Source organism: Malania oleifera, chromosome 2, assembly GCF_029873635.1.
Source record: "Malania oleifera isolate guangnan ecotype guangnan chromosome 2, ASM2987363v1, whole genome shotgun sequence".
Classification (NCBI taxonomy): domain Eukaryota; kingdom Viridiplantae; phylum Streptophyta; class Magnoliopsida; order Santalales; family Ximeniaceae; genus Malania; species Malania oleifera.
In genome coordinates, this window is record NC_080418.1 from 100,481,579 (window position 1) to 100,492,489 (window position 10,911).

General features: G+C 35.7%; 1 protein-coding gene across 1 annotated transcript; it reads right to left on the reverse strand.

Moving 5' to 3' along the window:
- Positions 1-459: 459 nt before the first annotated feature.
- On the reverse strand, positions 460-10,123 carry LOC131148499 (heat shock protein 90-6, mitochondrial). The gene is made up of 20 exons (XM_058098211.1): positions 9,867-10,123; positions 8,893-9,072; positions 8,694-8,767; positions 6,120-6,245; positions 5,945-6,038; positions 5,767-5,850; positions 5,529-5,672; positions 5,316-5,429; positions 5,103-5,162; positions 4,914-4,988; positions 4,727-4,831; positions 4,271-4,411; positions 4,096-4,188; positions 3,912-3,989; positions 3,430-3,684; positions 3,235-3,337; positions 2,660-2,834; positions 2,429-2,534; positions 2,251-2,340; positions 460-924 (listed from the first exon to the last, which is right to left on the reverse strand). Exons 1-20 carry the CDS (start codon positions 9,972-9,974, stop codon positions 760-762), a joined length of 2,370 nt encoding a protein of 789 aa, XP_057954194.1. The 5' UTR covers positions 9,975-10,123; the 3' UTR covers positions 460-759.
- Positions 10,124-10,911: the final 788 nt, after the last annotated feature.

Here is a 10,911-nt window from a genome sequence, read left to right on the forward strand (position 1 = left end):
AAGTTTTATCTCATACAAACACACGACCTACACATGCAATGCCATGCAATGCAAATGCACCAAGCACATTGTAATAAATTAACATTTGACCTCTAGGAGGGCTTCATTTGGCTCCACTCACACTCTTAACTATAATAACAGTAATCTCCTTTCAATGATAATGAACAAAAATATTATTTTAATAATTTAATGATACAAAAAATATTATCTAACAATTACTGAACATAGTATCACACATCTATTACCACAAGAACATTAATTGTTATAATTATCACGTTACTGAACATAGTAACACATTCTAGTCTATTATCATATAATAAGTATATCATAAGACCATTAATTATAATAATCAGAGTATGCCATGATATTACATTATACGACAATATAATGGGTGGTTAGTGATTCCAAGGGGTTGGTTACTGATTTAATACTAAAACATATTAACAAAGAACAAATATATTTCGTTCAAACTCTATTTTTAATGGGGGATCACATCATAATACATATTCAGCTAATCTCAGTGTCAAGCGAGTGTCAAGTGTGCTCCCTTCTGATTAACCAAATTTATCAACAAATGAACAGCACAGTAACAGGACCAGACTATGATTTAAGAGCTACATTGCTGAGGAAAAAAATATGCACCCAGACAAAAGGCTAGTTAAATTACCACATTCTACTACGCCCTACTACTCTCCAAACTCCTCTCTAAAGGCACCGGCTGGTATAAGTTTTCGCATAATTAGTAAACTGTGGCATCTCTCATTTTTGACCACCAGCTTCAACGGGTTCGACTACCTCAGCTTCCAATGTCTCTGAGCTGATAGGCTGTTGAATTTCTGGCTGTTGAGGCGCCGACCACTTGCCAGAGATTGCCATTCCCATCATCTCATATATCTTACCACCAACCTGAGCTGGATTTTCAGGCTGCAAGAACCAGAATAAATATTAAATTAAATTACACTTAGCATCAACCAGAGACCGTGAACTTGTTTTGTTGCGGGGGTGGGACTGCAAACATAAACACCAAGGATCTGTTACTGCATGACAGAGCGTAGAACCACTATCCCTACTGACCCAGTCCCACTGAGATTGGCATTTTAAACTATCCCACTGACGCAGTCCCACTGAGATTGGCATTTTAAAGTATCCTACTGACCCAGTTCCACTGAGACTGGCATTTTAAACCCCGATCTCCTGACATTGACATTTCAAACTATCCTACTGACCCAGTTCCACTGAGATTGGCATTTTAAGTGCCACAAAAACATTCCGGTACAAGCTCAGTATCAAGTTTCAACCGAAAAAATGAAATTATAAAAAAAAGCTCGGTTTGCGGACCATATTAATAAGCATGTATTATTTTGTTATGTCGTATGACATATTAATCATTGATTAAATATAATTTAATTTTGAAATGAAGAATAAGAATCATCTAATAATTTAAATTAAATATTAAAAAATCAAAAACACTAATATAAATTAATAATATTATTTTAACACAAATTAATATGATAATCATATGTTATAAATACTAAGAACAAAATTATTATTAATTAAAAATTATATTATATCATTTTTACTTCCTAGAAATATTTAAATCTTCCAAATGAACCAAACCATCATCCACAAACTCCGCTACAATAGAAAGAAAACTGAAAAATTAAAATTAAAACTCTAAAATGTGTCAATTCAACCACCTCATTCTTTCGCAAGTCTATGGTTGTAGGCTCTGACTATTTTTTCCTTTTTCTTTTGGCATTCGTGCATTGGAGATGGTTCGGGTTGGGTGGGTTAGCCACTAAACTCACAAGCCAGCCCACACAATTGGGTCATCCAATATAGGAAACCGCTAATCAAACCATAAACCATTTGAACCGATTTCTTGAATCTGTTTGGCTTTGGTTAGTCAGATTGGTCAGGCTGGGCAGGTTGTTGAACACCCCTACTTCTAACTTTTAGCTCCTTTCCAGCTCAACACTTAATATCAACGCTTATCAAATTCAGCACATAATTTGCAAAATCCTGTGAGAAATGGATTCCACAAATGCAAGCGGATTTTGGATGCTGAAGTGTGAATACTAAACAGTTAATAGATGTCATATGAAAAAGATCCTTGGTGCAAACATACAACTCTAGGGTCAAAAAAAAAAATGTGTCAAAAGAAACTATGAATCCTATAAAATTCGTGAGCAAAGCTAGAAGCCTAGAACAGCAAGCAATTAACAAGGAGAAATTAGAAAGAATACTCACAGTGAAACCACTAGAAATCAAAGCTGTGTCATACAAAAGATCAATAGCTCTCAGGGCACTTTCATCATCAGCATACGCCTTGCTCGCAGCCTGGAAATGTTTAATAAAATTGTAGTGAGATAATTATAATTGCAAAAAGGGAAGGGCAGGGGCAATCTCATTGCTCATGATGAATTACATTTAAGTTTTTCATAATGGGGTGGTCAGGATTGATTTCAAGCACCCTCCTGCCTCTCATGTATTCCAGGCTAGATGTATCACCAACAGTCTGGGCCTTCATTAGCCTGCAAATTCAATTTTCTATTAAACATCTGTAACAAATTCAGTACCCTACAAATTTTCAGTTGATTAAACATGCAACAAAATTTACTAAAACTGTTATTCACAGCAACAAGAAGATATACACTACCGTTCCATGTTGGCAGACCAACCAAACTTCCCAGATACAAGAACACACGGCGATGTGCTGAGACGGTTTGAAATTTGAACATTGGCAACTTTGTCACCTAGCCGCTTCTTAATCCAATCACAAGTCTGGCCAAACTCCTGCTTCATCTCCTTTTCCTTCTCCTCATTCTTATCACCTAAAAAGATTTCAATTAAATGGAATACTAATCAGATATACCAACATAAGGTGATGAGGGAATGGTGCGGAACAAGCTTCCACATCTAATGCAAGGCAGTCTTAGTCCATCTAATAAATTACTAGTAGTCTATTCTAAACAAAACAAATTCAAACTATAAAACACTAATATCCACTGCCCATATTTTACCAGCAATGAAAAGGTTTGAAACTACCAGCTACCTAAGCATATTCAGTCTGTCACACTCACACTAGTACATTACACACGTGCACGCCACAATCAATACCCATCAAGAAAGCAACAAGTATATAAAAGAACAAATAGGGGTAGGCAGATGGCTTCTCTGTATATCCTCACATACACATTGGAATTTTTTAGTCCAAGGTTGCAGGAAGCAAACCTAAATCCAAGTCTTCCTTGCTAATATCAATAAAATTCTTCTCCTTGTATGATTTCAAGTTCTGGATGGCAACCTCATCAATGGGATCAACCAAGTACAGCACCTACAGCAACAGAACCAAATAAACATTGGTAAACCATTATAACAATTGCACAAAAAACATGCCCTTAATTTGTCAAAAGAACAAGCACATACTTCAAGATCCTTCTCCAGCAATCTTTCAAGGAAGGGTGTGTTCTTTGCACTCGAAACACTGTCGGAGGCAAGGTAATATATATCCTTCTGCTCTGGTTTCATATTCTCAACATACTCATCCAAGCTGATCATCTCTTCCTCACTCTGGGAAGAGAAAAATCGAAGTAACGGTGCAATGCGTTTGTGATTTTCACGATCTTCAATACAGCCCAATTTTAAGTGCTTACCAAAGTTCTCCCAGAACTTCTCATAATCCTACAATATAAACATAAAAGAGAAGATTTAGCTAATAGAAAATCATGTATTCCTCCACCCAAGGTTAGAATATGGATTGACAACTACTACACATCAAATTCAAGGCACAAAAACACAAGGATGGGTGATATCATTTAAATGTGATGCATCTGGGGGGGCGGGTGGGACAAGGGGAAGGCAAATGCAAATGCAAAATCTCAGTAAAACTTAAAGAAACAAGAGCATACATCTCTGTTCTCACTCATAGAAATACCAAGAATCATGTCAAATGCCTTGCGTACCAAACGCTTCCTCATAATCCGTACCTTCAAAAAAACAAGAATATTCAGCATGATGAGAGATAAGAAAAGAGCAAAACTCAATTTTACAATCACTCTAAAGCATTTTCAACGCAACCCTGAATATACTTACAATGCGACTTTCTTGAAGAATTTCTCGAGAAACGTTGAGGGGCAAGTCATTTGAATCCACAACACCTTTTACAAAGCTTAAATATCGTGGGAACTATGCCATCCAAAAACAATATAGAGTAAGCTTACCATTTCTTAAATACCATGCAATCGTTGAAATATTTTTCTTTTCTCACCAGTTCCCCATCGAAGTCATCAGAAATGAACACCCGCTTAACATAGAGTCTTATATTCTTTGTCTTTGGATTCACAATGTCATCTTTTCCCAAAGGAGCAATGGCTGGCACATAAAGAATAGACCTGAACTCAACCTCACCCTGGAAAGAAGTACGGAGCCCCTCATCAATTACACAAGCAAGCTAACCACCAAAAATCATCATGGGTATTGAAAAAAAAAAAAATGCATATCATGCAACCTATAGTTCTTCCATGTATGGTATTTTTTCAGTGGATACTAATGCAAATACTAGATTAGCTTCTTGGTTTTCTAATTAGACAATTTAGTTTCTGGAAAAAGACTCACACATGGCTTAGCCAGAAGAAACCACCTACAGATGAGAATGAGAGAAATATGATACCCAAAAGCCTGCAAAAGAAATCTTAGAATCCAATAGGAACCATAATCCAATTACCTCTGTTGTAAAGTGTGAAGATGCTAACGGTTCCAAATACTCATTGAAAGTCTTCTTGTAGAACTCGTTATATTCCTCTGTAGTGACTTCCTTTGGGTTGCGAAGCTGCACATACCAGAAGCATATCCCTGAGTTAATCCCATTGGAGGAATAGTAGCCAACAAAAAATACCATTTCTAAGGCGTACCCATATTGGTTGGGTCTCGTTAGTGAGCTCCCAGTCCCAATACCTCTCTACAACAGTCTTGGTTTTCTTCTTCTTCTATATTAACAGCATAAAACAAGATGTTATAAGCTACTGATATAGTTTGAGTTTCAAGCAGAAGATGAAACATGTGAATAATATAGTTCTAAAAAGATAGAACAACAAGGGCACCTCAGCTTTCTCATCTTGCTCATCCTTTTTAGCTTCGGCAGGATCCTCATCAACCTCAACCTGTCATAATGCATACGCCCTCCCACGGAGGGAGAGAAGGCAAAGAAAATAAATTACTAACTGTTGATAAGTATCATGACTGGGTAAAGGATATGAAGTCTTTTCCATATATGGTACGGGGCATACAGGCAGGAGTTGACCAAATAGCCATACCTCCTTAGTGTATCCTTTCTCTAGCCAGGTGTATATTGGGAACGAAACAAACTGCGAATAATTTTTAACAAGCTTCTGAATCCGTTCTGGATGTGCAAAACCTTTGTCGTCATGCTGAACCCAAGCAGGAGAAAAAAAGAAAACAGTTAAGCAGGAAAATTTTTTTTTAGAGGATAAAAAACAACTCAAAATAAACAAAACAGCCAGATCAACCTTGAGATATAAAGTAAGACAGGTTCCTCTTGGGATAAGCTTCTCTGGGTCTGTCTCCTCTCGAATAGTGTAGGAGCTAGAATCAGCCTCACTTTCCCAAACATATTGTTTATCAGAATTGGGGCTCTTTGTTGAGACCACCACCTTCAAATGGCCAGAGATATATCAATTAGAATACTATGAGAAAATTCCACATTCAACTCTTAAAATGGACAGTATCATCATAACAGGGACATACCCGATCAGAAACTAGAAATGCTGAATAAAATCCAACACCAAATTGACCAATTAAATTACTATCACCACCAACATCCTTGCTATCCTGTCAAATAATTTAACTGCTTTAAGTACTGGAATGACATTACAGAGGCATGCAGATTCAAAAACAAAAATGCTAAGTTGACTAAAATATCCACCTTCAATGCCTTCAAGAACTTTGCAGTACCACTTTGTGCAATAGTCCCAAGACAGTCAACAAGTTCTTGGCGGGTCATGCCAATGCCAGAATCACTATAAAAAAGCACATTGAGCCAAAATAGTGCTTTGACGAATAACAATAACTCAATAGTTTTCCTTGATAATAAAGCTTACGTAATAGTAATGATTCCATTATCTGTATCTGCTTGAATGCGAATGTCAAGATCAACAGCATCCTTTAAAAGTGCAGGCTCTGTAACACTAAGAAACCGCAACTTGTCCAAGGCATCACTAGCATTGCTGTGGATTCAAATCCATAAATGAGTGGTGGACCACACAGAATAATTATTGTATTAGCATCAAAAGAAAATAGCAATAGTCACATCTCATGTTTAGTGCATCACTTGCTAAGTGCCTCTAAGTAAAGATGCAAAGCAGCACTAAGCCCGTAAATCCAAACACAAAATATCATATTATCATTAAACATATAAACAATGAACGGTTGATGCACCAATAAACTAGCCAACTACTCCAACTAAGAAGCCCCAGTAATTCATAACAGAGTTCAAAGATAATGCTAACACCTAGCCAATTTCAAATTGGTACAAACTACAAATGTTCTGAAAGTACTACATTTTTGTTACGGACCACTAATCTAACAAGCCAAAGTTTTTAACTCAATATTTTTTGGAAATGCCACCATATTATGCACTTAGGCTCAAAAATCATATATGTTACAGATTTTTCACATAATATACTTTTTATTAGTTAAAGTAAAGAAATATCACATATTATTCTACCTACGATTATTATTAAAATGTTGATCATCTAAAGTCCTGCTACACATTTTTCACCAATAATAAATCTACATATGTACAAGCCTAAACATTCTACATTTTAGAGCATGTGCTGCACCTTGATCCTATAATCCCATTCCTGATCCATGAACTGGATCATTCCATGGTATACGTAACTTTTCTTTAAAACTACTCAGATGTTAGAATGCAACATGCGTTGGATACTGACACTACTACACACCATGATACGTATTCCAAAAATGTTCAAAAATAAAAATAGTAATTCTTATTTTCTAACACGTCTCAAATTTAACCAGCCCCTTTGGACACAAACCTAAAACATTTCAGGATATGTTGTAGCAAGATGACGCATTTTGGGTTTCCCCTTTTTTTTTTTGGTGGATTTTTTTTTTTTTTGGCTCCTAATTTTAATGCTTCAACAGGAGACAGCTCATTTAAGCTTCCTACATCTAACGCCCTGCAAGTAAGTCTCCAGATGTAGCTAGGTGTGGGTCGGCACAAATGGGATTCCTAGAAACCTTAATTCAATAATCAATCTCCATCTTCCTGTGACATCATTTGATCAGGATATGAATTTTTCTTTTAAATTATGAAGGCACACAGATATATGAAAATTTCTTTCTAGAATGTGTGTGTTATGCCCATATATATTTCACATACAAAAATAAATGTATCGTATGAATTATACATTTATGTGTGTGTATATGTATGTGTGTGTGTAGTAAATTTGACATATATCCACCATGTTGTGTCCTAATTTTTTCTAGGTTACCATATCATCATGTTTCTTCTCCAGCATGCCTGCGGCATTGCTTCTTATTCTTAGCACACCAAGCACCACAGTACCCTCACCCATGACACAGTGGAGCGCAGATCAAACAACCCCAGCAGTTTGCTCCAAAGAGTCATTTGGACCCAGTGATGCTCAAATTGAGTACCAACGCATCTGCACTTAACAATACTGGCTCTTCCCACCATTGGGATGCCCCACATTGGGTTCATAAAGTGTTGTCCTACCAGAAATTACTGGCAATGATGAAGAAAACCGCCCTCCTAGGATTTATGTTGCTACCGGCATTACATGGATTAGGGTGAACAGGCAAAGGATCTCTACATAAAATGTTAGGATTATATGACAAGCTATGTTCTATAACATAATTAATTATATAAAGAGAAGTGCAAAAACCAGCAAAAGGAATGAAATCAATGGCAAAGCACAGGCTACTCAATACATGTGTCCTTGTGTCAGCTTATATCAGCAAATCAATTACCATCATGAAACATTTTTGCACTAAATTTTGAAGGTCGTAACCAAAATGAACTGAATGCCCTGTCAATGTGCCAATAACAGCACATCCCAAGTGTGAGATAGAAATATGTGCTACAACACAAGAATTGCAGCAGGACAACACATCATCTCTACAAAATCAAATTTTTTATCCTTTCTTCTTGTTGGAGCTATTTTACCATGTAAATATCTTATGCATATGCATGAACATTCTTCTAAGCCTTTTTATCAAAAATCCAAAAAACGCAACTTTTTAATCGTAACTCTATATAATCGCAAAACCAATATTAAAAGGTTATGCATACGCATGAACATCCTCTATTCCTTCTTACCCATTTTCTCAAGCAATCTATGAAACAACAAATTGTTATTCATAACTTCACATAATTCTAAGACCAGTATCTGACTAAATGCACATGATATTCTAGTAAACTTTTGGATATGAACAAAATCTTAAGCATGTGCAACAGCATTAAAATTTTCAGATATTCACCAAACTAGAGAAATTACATATATTCCCAGAAGAAAGGCTTCACTTCAGCAATACATATTCCAAGGACTGACTAACCATACACCACTCATTCACCAATTATATAGAAACACAGATATAAACATTCTATTGCCAAATAAATTAAGACTTGCCTGATAAGCTCACGAAGAAACACCTCTTTGTTGCTGTACAAGCTGTGAACAATAAGGTCCATAAGGCGACTAACCTGCCACCAGACATAATGAAAGATATGTACTTTGAGCCTTGTAATATCACTCAATCAGTGCACAATTCATATTGGATAACTCTTTATGAAAAATATAAACAAATAAATAAATAAAACAAATATACCTCAGCTTGATACTCATATTTCTCAGCTGGCGGGTCTGAGGAATCAGATGCTGCTGCAGTTGACTCAAATCTTTTTCCTAGAAATATTTCATTCCTAAACTGCCCAGCAGATTCAGTTGTATTATATCTCCCATGAGTTAATGCAGAATACCATCTAAATTGGATATCACTCTCCACTGCCTGATACAAGTGAAACGTCAACACTTGTCGGTACTTTTTTTTGGGGGGGGCGGGGGGAAACAATTGTAGGAAAAAATAATAATAATAATAATATTAATAATAATAAGCTGATTTCCCCCATGAACTGCTCAAGAACCAAAAATAAATAAATCAATTCTACTTCCTGGCCTCATATGGTCATTTGAACAAAACAAAATGACAGTTATCCCAAACATTGTCCAACAGGAAAATAAAATGAAAATTTTGATACAAGAAAAATATTAATGGAACTTCAACTTCATTTCCTAGCTACTAGGCAGTAGCGATGCTCGTGAATAAGCTCCACAGTTTTCTTCATAAGCCGCCTAATACCACCCAAAAACAAAACAAAACAAAACAAGAAAACAAAAAATGGAAATTTGAATCAAGTTCATAACTTTACATCCAAATTCAAAGAACTAGTCTGAATAAATAACATATGTCGCAATTTGATTGTATAAATATCAAAACGATTTCAGGACAGAGAATCTTTTTATATAATAGTTCACCAAAGATGCAAAATGCCAATCCAATAAGTTCATTTTGCGAAAAAATGGAGGCGCATTTCTTCAATGAAATATTCATTTTGCGTAGAATGGAGGCCCATTTCTTCAACGAAATACAAACCGTTGAAATAAACTATAATTATCCGAAGCAATCAAATGCATAATTGACAAAGAAAACGATCACTTAAATACCAATCTGTATTCAGGAAGCATAAAAACAAAGTTCTACCCAGGATTGAAGCACAAGACACCATAATAAGAATAGCGTACCGAATCACTGAAGTGTGTGGCAGAGGCGATTGGTGCTGCGGCGTTACGGTATTGTACGCCAACAATCCGCAGAATAGCGGAGGTCGACCGCCTCGACAACCTGTGCATGTTGGGAAGCTTTTGAAACGAGATGAACCAGAGAGCCGGCGAGAGAGAGGGAGAGAGAGAGAGAGAGAGAGAGTGGGGTTTTGTCCCGCAAGGGACTAGGGTTTTAGTATGGTTCTGGTCAGGGGTACACGGAAGATTCTGGAGACGGGCATTTCCATTTTTTATCTTTTTTTCAAATCTTGATTTTTATTTTCGACCTCATATAAATTAGTTAAACTACATAAAACAACAAAATCAAACCTTAGTCCCATTAAGTAGCGTCGGTTATATAAAACTTTTTCCATCAATTTATATGATTATAGGTCATTTCTTTTGATAAATTTAAGTACATTAAACTCTTACTCATTATCTTTTCCCAAGTTATTTTAAGTTTATTCCTATCCTTTCTATTGCCCTCTACAGTAACTAAGTCACTCTTCCTCACAGGTGCATTATGTCACCTACGTTGCAAGTGTCCATACCACCTGAGTAGTCTTTCCCTTATCTTATCTTTTATAAGAGTTATATCTAACTTAACACTTCATTTCTTAATTTATCTTTCAATGTTATACCACTTATCTATCTAAGTATGCTCATTTCGATAACTTTACTTTTTAGTTATTATGTTTTTTCGTCGCCCAACATTCCGATCCATATTACATTGCTGGTCTTATAACTGTCCTATAAAACTTCCCTTCAATTTTTATTTTTATATATTAATGAAAATATATATTATATTTTTATATTTGTTTGTTTTTATTAAGATTTAACTAATATTAGTTGCTTCAAATTTTGTATTCATTATTTTTTTCTTAATTTAATTAATAATTCATTCTTTTAAGAAGGTGGATATGTGAAAATCATTATTGTTTTAGTTATTTTGCATAAAAAATATATAAATATGAATGGAGGGGGAGTTTACATAGAAGAGAACAAGCCAAGCCACTCTTACTAGCCT

Bases quoted from the DNA above. Each gene is read 5' to 3' on its own strand.
- LOC131148499 (XM_058098211.1), bottom strand. From the start codon at position 9,974: ATGCACAGGTTGTCGAGGCGGTCGACCTCCGCTATTCTGCGGATTGTT. The intron at 2,835-3,234 runs GTTTGCTTCCTG...AAATCTTTTTAG, and splicing joins CAAGGAAGACTTGGATTTAG to GTGATAAGAATGAGGAGAAG. The intron at 2,535-2,659 runs GTAGTGTATATC...TTGAATTTGCAG, and splicing joins TGGTCTGCCAACATGGAACG to GCTAATGAAGGCCCAGACTG.